The sequence below is a fragment of the Eptesicus fuscus genome, chromosome 6, assembly GCF_027574615.1.
Source record: "Eptesicus fuscus isolate TK198812 chromosome 6, DD_ASM_mEF_20220401, whole genome shotgun sequence".
In the NCBI taxonomy this organism is placed as follows: Eukaryota; Metazoa; Chordata; class Mammalia; order Chiroptera; family Vespertilionidae; genus Eptesicus; species Eptesicus fuscus.
In genome coordinates this window covers 58,893,997-58,912,157 of record NC_072478.1, presented here as the reverse complement: position 1 = coordinate 58,912,157, position 18,161 = coordinate 58,893,997, and the positions used below count along the sequence as shown (strand labels likewise).

General features: G+C 46.3%; 1 protein-coding gene across 1 annotated transcript in view; it reads right to left on the bottom strand.

The window, feature by feature from the left end:
- The window catches only part of MAML3 (mastermind like transcriptional coactivator 3), a 392,298-nt gene extending 382,085 nt beyond the window's left edge, over window positions 1–10,213 (bottom strand). Inside the window, exon 1 of the mRNA XM_008143683.3 lies at window positions 8,902–10,213. Within this exon, the coding sequence (XP_008141905.2) occupies window positions 8,902–9,372 (471 nt within the window). The 5' untranslated portion in view covers window positions 9,373–10,213. The remainder of the gene's footprint in view (window positions 1–8,901) is intronic.
- Window positions 10,214–18,161: the final 7,948 nt, after the last annotated feature.

The window sequence follows — 18,161 nt, the reverse complement described above, 5'->3', positions numbered from 1 at the left end:
AACATTGAGAGAGAGGAATTAAATCACTTCTTAATCTACTTACTTGCAATTAATTTATTCCACACATATTTAGCGTTCCTCCCATGGACAGGTAGGTCTTTTTCTAGTCATAAGGATAGAAAGATGGAGAGACAAAGTCCTTGTCCTCATCTAACTGCTGTTTTATTTCTATATCGTTTTAAAGTGTTATAATTTTTAAAAGAACATGTTGAAATCCCTTCTGCAACATTTCAGCCAATTGAACAACGTTTGCTGGAACATTTTCACTCATCAAGACAGCCTATTTCATCTTTGAACAGCTTTAATTTTCATGCAATTGTGTGGGGGTTTTTTTAATATTAAAACCAACCTGGCTCCTAATAACTGCCAACCACTGATCCTAACCTATCCCCTTGAGGCCACAAAGAGCCCATCTAGTCCCTTCTTACATGACAGCCCTTCAAATATGTTAAGCAACCATATCATCTCCTAAGTCAGACTACACACCTCCAGGTCTTCCACCTGGCCTTCTTGTGACATGGTTGCAAGTCTTGCACCACCTTGCTTTGCTTGCTTCTTCTAAATGCTCTCCTCTTTGTCTAATTTCCTCTAAAATCTTGATGTCAAGCCATGGTGCTTACAAGTCACCTGGTCAAAACAAGGGAAGCAAAGACGATTATCTACCTCATTTTTAACAACCATACTTTCACCTTATTCTCTGTCATGCCCGCTAATCCTCTCCATCGGCAAGGTGATTTTATTTTAAAAAAAGAAAAAAAGAAATGCTGTTATAGAAAACAATGCAAGAAAGCTACAGCTCTAGAAAGGCTGTAAGAAGATACAAAGCGTTTAGCACCCTTAGGATTTTCCTAAATGTTAGTTTATTAATGACCTCCATTAGCACATTCTCCTAAAACCACAAAGACCGTTTCATACACCTCATCTGAAACATGAAACGGTGCCCTGCTGTGTGAGCCGAGAGAGAGCAAGGATGCCACTGTATCCCAGGGCCTGGGAATGCTGTCCAATAGGAAGCCGTTGCTCAATGCCTAGTCATTAGACCTTTCACTCAGGCCTGTGCATGAGTGAAACATGCCTCAAATCACTCAACTTTAGGTCTGCATGCGGGCAGGAGGCAAACAAGGAAGCAAAATGAATGCAGTTCATAAAAATAGGCCTTAGCATTTGTATACCTCAATTCATTTGAGCCTAACGACCACACTGTAAGGTAAAAAGAGTGAGTACTGTTCACCTTCCTGACAGGCAAGGAGACAGAGGCAGACAGGAAACGAAAAGCCGGCCTGTCACGTGGCTGGAGCCGAAATCCAAGGCAGCAGTCCTTGTACTTCTTCCCAGCCACTCTCTACCACGTGGCAGCACCTCCTCGCTCCACCCCAGGACCAATGAGAGTGCTGGGAAAGTTGTGAGTACATCCGCACTGTGTATTGGCAACCACCGAGGGGAGCCCCTTGTTTAAAGCAGGGTTTCTCAAGAGCAGCAATCCTGGTATTTGGACCCGGTAATGCTTTGTGGGGCGTGCACTGTAGGATGTCTAGCAGCGTCCCCGGCTTCTGGCTTCTCCCCGCTACACCGTGCAGCACCCCTCCAGTTGTGACAACCCAAATGTCTCCCAATGTTGCCAAGTGTTGGGGGTGGGAGCGCATAATCCCCATGGAATGAAAATTTACTGATTTAAAGGAAACCACCGTGAATCCATTCAAATGGCAACAGTGATCATTTAAGAGAGCAGTGAAATATTTTAGGAAGTGGATTTCTTTCCATTAGCTCTGGAAAATACATATTTGCATTTCAGTGGGGTCTGCAGGCTCTGAACAGATTACAAAAAGCATCCTTTACCTCTGCAAACTCCCCAGGCACCAGGTACAGTCTGTTTACCACAAATAAGCAAAACCCAACACCTCTCTTATGTGTCTCTCCCTGGCCATCCATTCCAGGTGATGCGAAACCCTCAACCCCTCTGGCCTCTCCTCCCTGACATACCACACTTCCTTAAAGCCCTTCAGTGGGTACCCATCCCTTTAGATTCACTGTCAATCACTGATTACTTTCCACGTCTACCAAACAATCAAAGAAAGAAAGAACCAACCACTGTGAGGATAAAGGGCACTAAGGAGCTTGTCTTAAGAGCCCCGCAAGCCTTAGGACCCGGGTTGAAGCTGCACAAATAGACTCTTCAACCTTCTCCTTTGCAGAGAGAGAAGTGCCTGCCCAGACACGAGTTTTCTGGAGGTGGAGAAAGATACCCTGAGATGGAGGGGAGATACAGAACGTGTCCTAAGCAACTCTTCGGGTGTACGAGTAAGCGCTGGAGAGAGTTCACACCAGGAAACATGACATACCAGATTCTCCCCAACAGGATGGAGAGTGAAGGAGTCAGAAACGAAATGCTGGAGGTGGTTAGTTAAAAATTAAACATTTCACTTAAGTTTTCTACAGCTGTTAAGCCACTGCTAAGGAGGATGACTATAAGTTATTCATATTTTCAAAGATTCTACTTCAGCATAAAGGTCATTCCAACCAATGGGAGGTCCAATATAATTAAAAAGAAGTGTCCAAATGATTCTCTGGGAATCACTTTCCTTATGTCAGAGGAAATACCTCGAGCCTTTTGAGATTTTTATTAAATCCCCCAAGGATAGTAGGCATAGCTTGCCTTAAAAAAAACCCAAGCCACTGGCAGTCATTTCTTTTTTCCATGCCTGTGTGTATTTGGCCCTCAGGGAATGCTGTGCTTCTTTCCTAAATGCAGCTGCTTACCCACATCGCAAACTGTTTAACAGACGCAATAGCCAGGTAAACTTAAAAAAAAAAAAAAAAAGTGTGCTCCTTCTCTGAATGGAACCCTGGGATCTTGAAGCATTTATTATATAGCAGCCTCTTAACTCCATCTCCTGAGTGTTTCTTTAGCCCTTATTTCTTTAGCTCTTTAAACTTTCTTAGATTTGAACACACACAACAATTTTAAGTGAAGGATAATTAATCAGTTCTTGGTGATAGCTGATTCGAAGAAGCTGCATTTCCAAGTAACAAACGTGAATAATGAATTTTTGGAATGCATCTGCCTGAAAAGCATGCTGTATTTTTTAATGGAAATACAATTTGGGGTATCCTATAACTGTGGAACAGTCACCTGTAAATCAGTTTTTTGGGGGCAGAAACCAATGACAAATTAGTTTGAAAGAACAGGAAAGCATAGTACTTTACTTAAAATGTCATGAGGAGGGGATATAACTCAGCCTGAAGCTGTTGAGAAGTCACTGGCATCAAGCCTAATGCTGATGAAAAAACAAACCAACAAAAAAAAAAAAAACCAACCTGTTATCCCCTTAACCTTAGCTAGAAGAACACTGAAAGTCATCAAAGAATAAACATTGCAAAAGTCTTGGATGCAAGAATGTGATTTAGTACTTTAACTTATAGGAAGCATTAGGGATTATGTACCAATGTTGTTGAAGGGATGAATGAAATTGTAAAATTTAGTCTATTCTCTATTTTTGTGCTAATGAAGAGTACATGGTGTACAAAACCAAATCCATAATTGATCTAAAATCATTGGAATCTTACTCAATGATTTTATTATGAAAGTAGGAAGCACCAAAATTAAATTTCTCTTCTTAGTGCTTCTTCCCACTCCTTGGTAAAGGTGATAAAGATCAGAGAGAAGACCAAAAGGCTGGCAGCAGGAGGGGGAAGGAAAAACAAAGCAAGCATCCACAGGATCTGAAAACTGAAAACCAGCTCTGAATAACAGGGTTTCAAAAAATGCAAAGCTAGTTGGGAAAGTTAAAGGGCATATATTATGAAGTCTCAGGTTTTAAATATGTCCCTCATTATAAGATTTTGATGTCTGATTGATTGATTTCACAGTTCTCTGTGATGGGTAACGTGGAAAAGATGACAGAATTTGGCCATCCTAAGTTCAAGAATGCAGGACTGTTAAATAACAAACATAGAGCACTCATCCCAAATAATATTCCATCAATGACATTAAATGAAACATAAGTACTTCTAATGTGTCCAACAATTACTATGTAATGTGCAACATGGTTTCTTATACTAGACTCCTTCCATGTAGGGAGCACACTAAGGGGAGAGAAGGAGGAGGAGGGAGGAGGGGTGGGAGGGAGAGGTGAGATAGGCTAGGAGAGATGTCTCCCATTATTATCTAAACCAAATGGAAGAACCTGTCAGGAAACCTGGTTAACAACAGTTGGCTCTTGGTCTCAGAGAAGTATTTAGAAAATAACTCTAATTATTTTAAGGTTCAAAACCCTCATCCTTCTTCTTACAGAAATATCAGTAAACCATGTACCTGGACTGTTTCTTTTCCTAGTGAGATTCTAAAGCTTGCTTATAATTCTAATGAGACAGGATGGGAAGTGTCACATATATTACCTGCCTGAAAACTCAGCTTTCCCTGGGAACCAACTCAGCCTGAGAGCATTTTATAGATTATGATTAATGATTAACTAACTCTGCTTCTACTTTTCCGATCACTGGCTGCCCAGCACTAAATAAAATGCACCATATCAAAAGACATAAATAACAATTAATATGCACTAGAGCTTTTTGGGGGGGGGAAATGATTCTTGAAATTTAAAAGAAAAGATGAGCACTTACGAAGCGCAGAGAAATGAAAATTTCAAAGAAGTTTTTCACAAACGTAAGGTACACCTATGTGGGCTCTTGGGCTATGGAAGGCTCTTCAAGAGACGCCTGTCAATCTTATAACCCAGGACAGCAGAAGAGGAGAAGCCAATGAAAAGGTTCAGAGGAAAGCTTTACAAATGGTTTGACATTACAAGCTTGCAAAAACAACTGGATATAGAGCCAGTGATTTTACCTTCAACAGGATAAGAAACAGGAAACCAGATTCATTTATAAGGAGCTTTAGCGATGGGCTGATAGGATGACATTTCCTGGATCTATTCCAGGAATGGATGAGAACGTTCTGGATAGGCTACAGTGTTCTCTAACATTCAATAATTAATATGTTTATTACCAAATGAATTTTATGGGATAAACGCTTCAGAGCAGGAATCGCCTAGATCCCTGCACTCTGTAAACTGTGTATAAATTAAGCATGCTCTGAAAATTACGATGGTGCTGATGTAGTGAAAAGGTCGTGAAAACTGGGGAACTTAGCCAGGTCAAGGCCTACTACCACCATTTTACAATTCTGAAGACTGCACTGTCATGCTTTTTGGTGTGCCTGAGTGATTACACCTTTGTCAAGTCCATGTATCTTTGGCTTGAAAATGAATTTGCCGGTTGGAATATACCTTAATACTTTAAGCAAGAGTGCAGTTCCAAGGACAGAGAATGAACAATGTCTCCTTCTATTACCACAAATAATTAAAACTATTTTAGGAAAAGGCACATTTTCAACTGAGACTCTCTAATAAGTGAAATCAATAGGTCTCACCAATAAATCTTGGAGGGGAACACTTCTGTATAAATAAAGTGTGTGTCAGGGGAAAAGCATTTGACTACATGTCCAAGTAATGCCCCTTCCCACGCAGGCCTGTGCACCAGGCTTCCTAACGGGGCTGTTAGAGACCCAGCAAAACCCAGGCCCCTCCCAGCAGTCTGGAGCCAAGGAAGGATTCTGTTTCACCTCATTCCCCCTGCTTTTTGTTTGCTTGTTTGTTTTTCATGCATATGCGTGTAAATGTGTAAGATAAGAAAACAAATCACGAGGTAAAGGCCTGATGAGACAGCCTTCTTAACCCAAGCCAGGCAGAAAGAGACTGATCGATATTTAGTACTTTGGACATATTGGCTCTGTGAAGGTAAACAATAGCAATAAAACAGAAAAGAATCCTATTCATCTTTATTTTTATCATTACCATTATTATTATTATTTGGCTCTGACTGCCTACTGCTTTTCTTTAGGGCTTTCCAAATCAAGGGCCCAGTGTGTGAACTAAATATTAATTGCTCTGTGCCCTACCTGAGCACAACCATAAGCCAGCAGCCAATTCAAGGAAAACAAGATCAATTTTTCTTTGCAACCCCCTTTTTCAAGAGTTTATCTCGTACACAGGCTAAGTTAAAATACCCTTTCATTTCAGGGGCCAATGTGAATTCCTAATTATTTTTAAAGGAAAGCAAATTGTAGAAGATGGTGTTGACTTTTTTGTTTCCTTTTTGTGGTACATGGAATTTACGTGCAATCCTTTGCTTAAGGTTTAAGGCTGTTTATTTTCGTCACACTCAGCACACATACTTGCTCCTGGTATCAGCGAGAGATGCATATGTGAGATACAGTTGAAGCTAGAATGTACTCCTATTCCGCACACCCTCCATTCACGTAAGCAGTATCTTTCCATTTTCAAAAGTAAGCCCTGGCTTGGGCTTGCTACCTCCTTCCAGGTGAAGTCAGCATCCCGGACCTGCTTCCACCTGCGGGCGTGTTTGAACACGGGCGCGCGCACCCCGAGACCTCCCCTCGGCCCCTCCGAGGGCCCCTGCGGCACCCTCCAGAGAACACCACCTGAACACCAAAACTTTCTGGCCGTCAACTCTACTGCTGTCGCTCCGCGAGGTAAAGCGACCGAGCACAGAGGAAGACGCTGGCTTTTGTTCCAGCGGTGCCCCGCAGACGAGGTCAGATCCACACAGCAGTTCTCCACCCCAAAGGTCGGGGGAGATTCCCTGGGGCAGAGAGTTGGGGGCTTGATGAAAACGGCCCATTTCTACGCCCTCCGCGCGAACAAACACAGCAAAGGGGGGCGTGGAGTAGGGGCAAGGATGCTACCCTCAGTGCCTGGCCCATCCTGAGGTTCACAAAGTGAGTCCCCAGATCTGCGGAAGGGCGCTCGAGGGGCGGGAAGAAGAGCCCAGGCGGACCGGGGGAGATAGGTACGCAGAGGGCGCGGGAGAGCCAGTCCAGAGGCCGGGCCCGCCCCGCCCCCGGGTACAATCAGACCAGCTACAGTGTGCCAGTGGTTTCAGGCTTCCTGTTTGTAAAGCGAGAACCGCCCTCCCCGACCCTCTGACACTCGTTCTTCCTCAAAACCAAGTCCGCCTCTTCTTCGCGCGCGGGGCGCTGGCTCCGTGGCCGGAGGAGGAGGAGGGCGGAGGCGGGAGCGGGGTGGGAGCGGCCACGGGGCGGGGGGCAGGGCGACGGGGCGCTGCGCCCCTCCCAGCCCGCGGCCTCCGGGACGGAGCAGGGCCGCGAGGCGGACAAAGCGTTTCTCGCTCCCTCCCCCACGGCCGCGTCCCAGAAGGGTGGGGGAAAGCGGGCTGCAGGAGGACGATCTGGGAGAGGAGGAAGGGGAGGAGGAAGGTGCTGCCGGCGGGACTGGGCAGGATCGCGCCTGGGAGGGAGGGAGGGAAGGGAGGAGGGGCTGGGCGGCCTCGGAGAACGGGGAGGAGGGCAGGATTCTTGAAGGCCAAGATAAACAAATTGTTCCTCTTCACGTGCGGGGCGGGGGAGGTGGAGCGGGTGGGGAGCGAGCGAGGCCGCCTAGCCTCTTCCCCTCCCCCAAGCCGGCTCTTTGTCACCGAGCGCCCGGCGCTAGCCCGCGGCGGCACCGCACCGCCCCCGGCGCCGCTGACTCCGACACCCAGGACGTGTGCGATTTATCCACCGCACGCTGCGAGGGCCGCCGGTCGAGGTGCGGTGTGCCAGGGGCACGGGCGAAGGCGCGCCGCGCTCTCAGACTCCCACCGCCCGGCCCGCAGCGCACACCCGCGCCTCACTAACCCGGGTGGCGCGGTGGGGGAAGGGGTTGCAGACACCTTTCCGAGCTTCCGGCCTCCCCCACCCAGAAAGGAAAGCCAGAGAACCTGAGAGAGGAGATAAGAGAAAGGATTCTACCCTCGGCATTAGGGAGTGGGAACTGCCCCTTCCTCCCGGAGAAGTTAAGCCATTGGCTGCTCAGTCTACCTCGAACCCACCCACCCAGCCATTTAAGCCTCTTTCACCTCCCTGCCACCATCCACTCCTCCGGGCTCCTGTGCCGGGCCCGGGGAGTTGGCGGGGTCGAAGCGGAGAAGCAGAGTGCACGCGAGTTTGAGAGGAGGAGGAGGGGACACAATCCCCAGTGAAGTTGCGTGGCGGGGACTCCTTGGTACAGAAGACTCAGTTCTCCCCTCCCGCCCCCGCCAGGCCGCTCTCCGCTCGACCCAACCCGCAGCTCCACCTGCCGGGCCAGACCCCGGTCTCCAGCCGCCGAGGAGCGCACCCGCGCCCCGCATCCGCGCGCGCTCCCGCGGAGGCGCGCTGCAGCCATCCTCGCTCGCTTCTCACCCACTTCAAAGTTCATTCACAAAACTCTCAGACTTTCTCAGCCCAAAGCGGGTGAGCTGGGGAGAAAAGGCGAGAACCTTTCGCTTTACCCCCCTCGCCCCCCCCCCCCCCCCCCCAGGGATTGAGGGCCTGGTGCCCGCCCAGAATCTGCGACAGCATCAATTTCTCCCCGAACCCGGCGGATGTGCGGAGAGGGGTGGGCGAAGGGGGACGGGTCTGGGGAGACGAGGCGGCTTTTCGAGGGGAGGGGGAGGGTGGGGTGGGGTGGGAGCGATGAAGAGGAGGAGCGAGGTTTCAACTCTGGGTTCACACTCTTTCAAATCCGTATCTGAGAAAAGGAGAGGAGAAAAAAACTTTTCCAGTGCCTCCCTCCGCTGCTCCTCCAGGCTCCCTCCGCCCCTCGCAGTCGTGACTGGCTTCTCCCCTCTCGCCCCCTCTTCCCCAAATCTGACAACCCTGACAGATTAACAGGTAGCGGCGACCGCAGCTTTTCCCTCTCAGAAAAGTTGCCATTAACCCTTCGGCCCACGTCGCCCGCCGTGCAAATCAGACCCCCGTCCCCCAATGTAAGAAGCTCCAGCACCACCACCACCACCCCCCAGGCGCGCGCGCGCGCCCCGTGCCCACTGCCCGCGCGCCCTCACCATGATCAGCGTGTGATTCCTCTGCTCAGCCGAGGCAGCCTCCGCATCTTGCTGGGGTTTGCTCTGGTGCTGCTGCTTGCCGGCGCCCGATTTCTTGGCCCTCTGCTCCAGAGTGCGCTGGTAGAGGCTCACCGTGTCCCGACGCTCCAGCTCCAGCTGCTCCACCTGAGCCTGCTGGTACCTGTTCTCGCAGTTGACGTGGTGCCTCCGGCAGCCTTCGATGCGCTGGCGGAGCCGCTCCACCACGGTGCTGTGCTTGGGAACGGCCGCCGAGCCGCCGCCGTGGCCCCCGGAGCCGCCGCCGCCGCCGCCACAGCCGGCAGCGGGGTGATTGCTACTCGGAGCAGCTGGAGTACTATTGGGAGTATTATTCACACCGATCCCGGCCCCGGCGAGGCTGCTGTTCAGGCTACTGTTGATGCAAATACTACTGCCATTCGCGGCAGCAGCGGGGGCTGCGAAATCCCCCATCCTGCTCCCCGGGCACACTATTTTGGAAGAACTTTTTTTATCCACCCCCCCTATCAGCCTCCTCCTTGGGTCCAAGGATTAAAATAGTTTAAGTGGAACGCGGGGGAGACGCAAGCACATGGATGGAAACAGCAATCCCGACGGGGCAAAGAAAAAAAAAGGGGGGGGAGAGATTTTGGGGTGGTTTTTTGTTTCCCTTTTTTGTAAAAACTGTAAAGCTCAAGGAGAAAAAAAGGGGGGATCAGAATGCCATCAGACACCTATCAACAAAAAGAATCACAACAAAACTGAGCCAGCAGCAAATCGGGTTGCAACTCAAGGGGAGATCCGCTCCTCTCCTGCCTTCTTTTTATAATCCATTATTTTCTAATAAATTCCAGGAGATTTCCGGTGGTTGGCAAGCATTTTCTCCCTACGTACCGAAAAACACACCCCATGTACACACACAAGCATATGCCTCCAGTGCGGACACGCGCGACACACACTCACTCCACACCGCATCGGAAAACGGCAAGCTTGCTTATTGCATTTTCCTTCCACAAAAAAGTTTTGGTGTTTATGCCGCCCCGTGTTCTCAAAGTACTTTGGCTGCTCAGTTGCATTTCACAGGATCCTAGATAGCGAATCCTCGGGCTGGGGGAAGTAAACACATGGACAGTCCGAGGCGACTGCAAAAGTAGATCGGTGAAGTCCTTTGCAAAACGCCGCGCGGAGAGCAGCCCCTAACGCTCGGCCGGGCTGCCGCTGCCGCCGCTGCTCCTGCCACCATCACAATGATCAACTGCTCGCCGCCGCCACCGCCGCCGCCGCCTCCTCCTCCTCCTCTCGCTCCTCCACCTCCTCCTCCTCCTCCATGCCAGCGGAGTGATATCAGGACGCGCGAGCTCAGTAAACACGGCAGCGGCGGCGGCTGGAGGCCGTGAGACAAGCCCGGGGGCACGGCGCAAAACCCGGCCCGGACTTTCACCCGGCAGGAGCGGGCGCGACACACACCGGCGCCGGGCGCCTGGCTCCCGGCTCCCGCCTCCCTGGCCTCCCGCTTCCCGCCCCTCCCACGCCCCCAAGCTCACTACAACCCAGGCTAGGAACCAGAGCTGCCAGAAAAGAGAAAAAGAAAGATTCTGGGGGATCTTGGGAATGAATTAACTTTTAACCTGTGTGTGTATACACACACACACACACACACACACACACACACACACACAAGCGCGCGCGCGTGGGGGGATGGGGGAGGGGCGGGGGCGGGTCACATGGACACGCCTGGCTGGATTTCCTTATTCCAAGGGAGGTATCAAGCTAGCCCAAGTTGCTGTTATACATTTATGCATTATATTGCAGAACTGTGCATGACCAGGCAGAAACATTGAAGCTTCACAGCAGTTGTCTGTCATCCCTATCCAAGTGGAAAGAAAAAGGCAAATGAGTGACTTGTTTTTAAAGCCCAGGTAATAAGTCTATCCTAGTAATAAACCCTCGTTAAGGACACTTGTTCAAATTTTAGGCCAGTCCTAATACACACATGCTGAATCCTGAACAAAAAGAAATAGGCACCAAAAAACTTGGAATATTATTTAATTTACTGTATATGATTGTTGTTATTAAGGCAATTATTGTTTTACTTACCCTTGGAAAAAAATTAAAGAAGCAGGGACTTGAAGGTGAGACTAACAGTACATTTTAACAGACTGTTTTGAACACTAGGTGCTAATGACAGCAGTAATTAAGGGTCCTTCGTAAATCAAGTGGAAAGATTGCAGATTTCATGCACTAGAACTCTAGGAAAAACACAGCATTTCACAGTTTGTCATGACCAAAACAAAAACAAGCAAAAATAACAGGATTACTTTATTAGTAGGTATATTTCTTTCTGTTTAAATGAATTCACAAGTATAATTAAAATGAAATAGTGACTACAGAAAGCAATCTAAACTTTCCATCATATTTCCAGATATTGACTATTTTAAAAAACAACAATTAAGGATCAAATATAATATTCTTAATTCTGGGCTTAACCCATTGCATAATTTTTAAAAAATTAAAATAGAGAAACAACTTTTCTGTTATCATCACAATAAAATCTTGATTGTGTGCTATCAATAATAAGGTATTTTGTGTTATCTCAATCTTATAGAATTCATTTTTAGGGTAAAAAATATACCCCAGTTTTCTAACATAGCCAGGAATAAAAGAACTTTGGGTTTCATGCATTAGTCATGAGATATGATTTAAGCCATCTTCATTTCTTGGCATTGCAGATTAGCATTGGGTGCTATTTCTAACCTCATAAAGTCAGCAATAAGAAGCTATATTTTTCTTCAATTAATCAGGTTTATATGGTGAACTATATCTTTAACATCACTGGATTATATGGTAAAATGGGCAGCAAAATATTTATTAACGTGTTGTGAGGTTACTTCCTAGTAGTGAAACCAAGGAGGGAGAGTATCAATGAAAGTTGCCATATTTTTTCAGAGGGCTAGTTACTGAGCATGCTGTATCATAACCCCCTCCAAGTCTGTAAGAAAATTACATTGAATTAGTGCTATAGCAAGGAATCAGATCATAAAAACATAGAGAAAATTATAAAAAGTTGTGAGGAAAAGACTTCACAAAGTGGCCTTTTTCTTTTTTCACACATTCAGTAAATAATATCTCTTATTAATTCAGGAAACACCCGGCTTCACTGTACAGAGGAAGCCATGACTCTGCATTCATTCTCATCTCTTTCCAGGGTAGTTTAGTTCTTACCCCTCCTCCTACTCCATACGCCTACAACCACACGCGACTACAATTTGGCTACAAAGGCAACAACTTTGAGGGTCTTCATTCAGTTTTAAGGCTTGGGTTCTAATTCCAGCTTTTTCCTGTGACTCCAAATTTAATTTTTCATTGAGAGTTCATTATTCTGAAAAAAAAAACAAAAAAAACCCAACAACAACAACAAAAAAAAACTACAACATTAGCAGCAACATGCATTCCCATCAAGCTGTTTGCCTCTCCTATCATGAAGGGAAAGCAAAAATTTGCATCCTTCCCTTTGGGGGACCAGCAGGTGGAGGACCACATTTGGTCCTCAAACTATACTAGTTCTGTGGTTGTGCAAGAATGGCTCCATTTGTCATTGGGCATTTCTTTACCTCAGAAATGCCCAATGACAAATGGAGCCATTCTTCTTGCACAGCCACAGTATAGTTTGCTGCCCAAGTTTAGTGCATGAGTGGATTCTATAAAAAAGAAAGGTTGACTGCTCATGGGTGTATGTGTACACACACACACACACACACACACACACACACACACACACACAGAGGCATCTATCTTTTATCTCATCAAGAGTGTAGGAATAGCAGCCACAAGCTCCAAGACCAAAATGTGGGGAGAAAAAGAAAGGACTATAAAACTGAGTGGTGGCCAATGGGGGTCCGGGGGAGGGGGTGCTGATCTGTGTAGTACTCTGCTGTGACATACTTAAGATCAGAAACCCCATCCTAATGGTGCAGGACAATTAGAAGAAAGAAGCAGGAAGTGAACAAGACGAGTCTTGAGTAACGTAGACAAGTCACCCTGAATTTGAGATGTTAATCTACTCCAGTGACTTTAGAAGAATCAGAGGCCTTTATACTGGCTACTTCTAGACTCTCATGATATATCCCTGCAAGGTTGCCGGTTTTGTTGGTCACCATCCTGAAGAACTCCCTGGAAGTCAAAGGAAGTCCAAATTCAGGGGAAGCAATTTTAGTCTCTTCTCCCTACCAAGTACTCTGATAGCATGACCATCTTTATCTTTTGCGAGAGCCTGCTACGGAGCAGCACTTCCAGCTCCGAGCTATGGACACATCATCAGTGCTGGTGCTCTAGAATGGCGAAGGAATCTGAGATGCCTGTAGCAGTGATGCGAAAGCAATTACATGGCTACATCCCCAGACTCTGATGCTATCTCTCTGGATGCCAAAGAGAAGAAGGGTTTGATGAATAAGTACCTGTACCAGGTTGTCCTGAGGCTCTGGCTCTGAGCCAAAGTTGACAGTTCTAAGGAGTTGAACTAGATTCCCTTTGCTTTAGGCCAACTCTGTGTCATCCTCCCATGTCCATCTGACAGGACCTAGTGTCCTAGTGATAAGAAAACGGGTTTTGTGTAGAAACTTCAGTATATGTGCCACTCCTACTTCCCTATTACAGTGGATCAATAGAACTAGCTTCATAATTATACCTTAAGAACCTACTTGGTGATGAAGGTAGAGTAGGAACCCTCTGATATCCACTGTGAGTAAGCAAACATTTATATATGCCCACAGAGTGGGCCCGGCAGTCCTGAATTACTAGCAGCAGGGGGTGTGCCCTCAACTGTCTAGCAAGAGCTGTCGCTTCAATAATTCCACAAATAAAGTTATGGCCTTCTGTGTACCAGGCACCTGTGGTAGGCACTGGGAATACAGCATAACAGGGTATAGAATATAGTCCCAACCTCAATGATGGCCAGCCAGACGCAGAGCAGGAAATGCAGGGATGGGACCGAGATAAAGTGGGTATGGGAACACATAAAAGAGGCTTCGGGGTGCATGCTTGGAGGTCTAGGAAGAACTCACTCTGAAAACTGGGTAGAAGCAAGGCAAGCAAAGGTTGGTGGCAGGTACGCAGTGGGAGCTGGGAAACAGCCAGGGCGAGGCCCTGAGGCCTGTGGTTTCAGCAGATCCACCAACAGAGTCCTCTCACAGGAGTGTGAGTGTGACAGAGTATGAGGAGAAATGAGGCCGGGGCGTAAGGTCCCCAGAAGTTTCGACTAGCTCTTTGGGGCAATGCTGCCATTGAAAGGATTCAGGCTGATTCGCACGCCGTCCTTTGCCGATGCAGTGGATGTATAATTCTGGTGTTTGCTAGAGTGCCTTCTGAAGAACCTGGTCCTAGAAATGGTTTCACCAGAAAGGCTTCTGAGCCGAGGAAGTTGAGGAGATGATCTGTACCACCTCTTTCTCAAAGATTCATTACCACACTGAAGGCCACACGAGGTCTTGCAGCAAAGCATGCTTAACTTTGTTGAACCTAGCATTGCCCAAATCCTGTTGCGTCCCACAGAATGAAACACTGTAGAGAGCTCGGGGTAGGAGAGCAAGAATCCAAGGCAGTTGCAAGCTCACTTAAGTTCACAACAATTGCCTGTCAGGTAGTTTGTGACAAAGGTGCAGTCCTCTGACCAGAATCACGAGCACTTAGGGCTCAAGGCCCTTCCCTAACCTTAATTGGGTGTGTTGAATTGTGACCTTTAAGAGGTGGGTAAGGAGCAAAGCAAAGGCAAAAGTCCCAGAAGGCTGAATCTGAGTAGCCTTTTCAGCATCAGTACTCTGAGTATGTTGTCTTAATATCTATCTCCATACTGTAAAACCTCTTTATTGGGGGAAAGGTCAGATTTATTTAACTGGAAATCTTAATTATGGGATATATTTAAGGATATAGAGTTTCATTACTTTTAAAGCACGTACTCTGTCTAGTCTAACAATTACTGGCCTCTTGGAGCTATTTTAATGAGCTCGTTCTACCTAGTAAACCAACTGTATGTAGGTGACATCCCCTGTGGACTAGGGGTGTTTCAAAAGTTTGTTTCCTTAAGTATTTTCAATATTCCTAGCAAGGCCCTGTTTACATTATTACTTTTCACTCTTTATTAAGAAGAGGTTTACTAAGCTCTAGACCATGTCATAAAATTTGAGAAAAATATGAATTAATGGAGTTTATTTTCTTATTCATGTACATATATATGTATGAGTTTTATGGTTATTAGGAGAAAGGTTATCTAAAGTCCACGGCAGACACATTTTTTAAAATCCTTCCATTCTGTTTTACATATACCTCTACAGTGCTAAATCACTTGATATAATAAGGCCTGGTTTCCAAGTTAAGATATTGAAGACTTTTGAAATTTGGGGAAAATACTTATGAAATCTTTTATTTATTGGATGCATATCAGCAGACAAACTGTTAACTTTAGAAACAATTATTTAACAAGTAATCAAAGAACTGAGTTGTATCTTTTTCTTATAAACATTTACTGGTGATCATTAATAGCAGCAGATATCATTTTAATGGCCAACATTCACTGAAAACTTGCTCTTTTCCAGGCTCTATTATTAGCCCCACTTCACTGGTAAAGAAGTGGAAGGAACTTTGCCCAAAGCACAGATTAAAAGTGGCAGAGTCCAAATTTGAACCCAGAAGGTCTGACCCCAGAGAGCACACCATTGAAGGAAGATGACATGGAAGTAGGCTCCTAAGGTTCCTACTCATTTTAAGATTCTACATCTCTATGAAACTGAAATGACTATATTTTAGCCAGATCTCGCCTTAACAGAAGCCTGTGGCTGCCGCGCTGAGAAGGGATTCAGCTCAGGCATAATCCTTCCAGAAAGCTGTCCTTGGCCATGCCTCCCTCAGCCCTCATTCTCGGGGCTCTGAGAACCGTGAGCATTTCTCTGCCTTGGCACTTGCATTATCTCTTTGTGTGGTAACTGTCTACTCACTCATCTGTCTCTCACTTACGGTTTATTGGTGTTTGGACCTATCACAGGGTCCTGGCAAGACAGAGCTCTATAACTGTGTTTGGGGAATGAGTGAAATGAATGAGTGACCAGTTCACAATTTACCACAGTTACAAAGTTGGAAAGGGAGCTGTGACCAGCCCTGGACAGTAGTCCCAGAGGAGAGGAATGCTGTGGGGCCATTCTGCAGAAACTATTTGAATGCAGTGGAAGAAAAGTATAGTAAGATGTGTTTTAGTGCAAAATGCTGTTTCTCCAGTGCTCGAGGTAGTCTATAAATTGTCTTGGAGATGTGTAGAGGGGAGGGGAGGCAGATGGTCAGGCCAGCCTCACTGCTGTCTGTCAGCAGCGGGAAGCGCTCACAATTGTAACGCACCCATGGCCACGTGTCAGATATTAGGCAAGGCTTTTCCACGTATTTACCCCAATAACCCAACATAAACCAGAGTTGGCCCAAATGTGCCTTTAAGGTGAATTCACCTATATGCTCTCCCATTTACTTCATCTGTTCATCTGGCTTGGAAGATCTATATTGGAGTTTCTGAGAGTGAATAGAGGAATGTACCAAATACTGTGTACTTACTTTAGTTCATGGATGCTGTAAGGGTTTTAAGGTTATTATAACAACATGCCTGAGGAAGATGTAACGCCACCAAATTATCGCTCCCGTTTTATAGATGAGAGAATGAAGGAGTAAAGATTTTATATAACTTGCATACAAATCAGCTCCAAAGCCTCCATCTTATGCACCTGTCTGGATTCCCTTTTGGGTGGTTTTGTCACTATTGTAGGGGTCTTGTAGCCATTCTTTCACTATTGCCATTAATTCAGCAAGTATTTGTTGAGGGCTGTGTTAGGTGTGAGATGCATACTTTAACAGAAACATTTTCCTCCCCCAAAGAGCTTAACAATCTAGTGGGGAGAAGGAAATGTAAGTATTACAGCAGGCTAAATAAGAGAAGTATAGTCAGCTCTTGATTGACTAGAGTTTGAGGGAGGGATAGGAAAAGGTGTATTAATAATTAAAACAAGACTTGTAAGAAGGGGACTGGAAAAAACAACCTAAGCTTAGTTAGAATTATACACCAATGTTAAAGAAAGGTTTACCATCCTATACATGCCATTGAAAAGTTAAAAAATAATAAGATACAACTGTTTAAGAACACAAAGCATCATATTTCATTGTCTGATGAAAAATCACCCAAAGGTACCTGTTTAATGCTTTGATATGGTCTGTTCCTCAGCTGCATGCTGCCTTTTTAACATTGGAACCAAGCCTAGGCAACACCACTCTGTCTCTGAGCAAACTGCATTCTTCACTGTTATTCTAGTAGACAGTCTAGGTCAGCAGTTTTTAAGCCACATTGAGCCCTAAGAATTCCCTCGGAGGGGCCTCAGGGGCTATTGTAGGAGGGGAGAGGAATTGGTTGGGTATTAGCCCCTCTTCAACTCATCCACCTTCTCTTTGAATGTGGAGTACGATTTCCTTTGAATAAAGGGTTCCACAGCTAAAAAGTTTGAAAATAGTTCTACATTTCACCTTGGTTTTTTGGGCAAACTCTCCCTCCTCTACCAATTTGCCACCCTGCATCACACACATATTATCATTTCATTCTCTTCTTGATGGCACCAAACCCTGGTTCACATTGGCTCTGAAATGGTTAACTTGGGTTCCAAAGATTAATGACCCACTTGCTTAATGTCAGCTTCCTCAAATTTTTCTTCATTCCTCTGCGTTGGGCAGGTTAAGGATGGTCCAGCCAAGTGTGTGATGAGATGGAGAACACTGTATTTTCTAGGACCCCGGTGGAATGCTATGCCTTTCGGGAGGGACCCTAGGATTGTCTGCCCATGTAGAGGTGGGGGATGAGGGTGGTTATGAGAACCTGGAGTCATGCAGAGGTCCATGGTTGACAATCTGCCCGCTAAGAAGAGTGCGTCCTGGTATCACAAGGATTTTGTCTTACTGAGTGGGGTAGGAAAGTCTGGGACTGCAGAGGGGAGACAGCTAAGAGTGACCTCAGCTCTTCCACTGCCCTCAGTTTCTCCTTTGAGTAAATGCCAAGCAAAGTGACTTCAAGGGCCACCAAATGTGAACCTAGCCAGGTCATCCACATGCCTTGGTCCACTCATGCCTCTGGTTATACATAGGCTTTTGGTGAGGCCAGAAAACAATCTAATTTGAAATACAGCAATTTTAGGAACAGTTTATTAGTGCCCAGGAGACTCCAAAGGTCTCAGCTTTGGCTGCCATGCTCT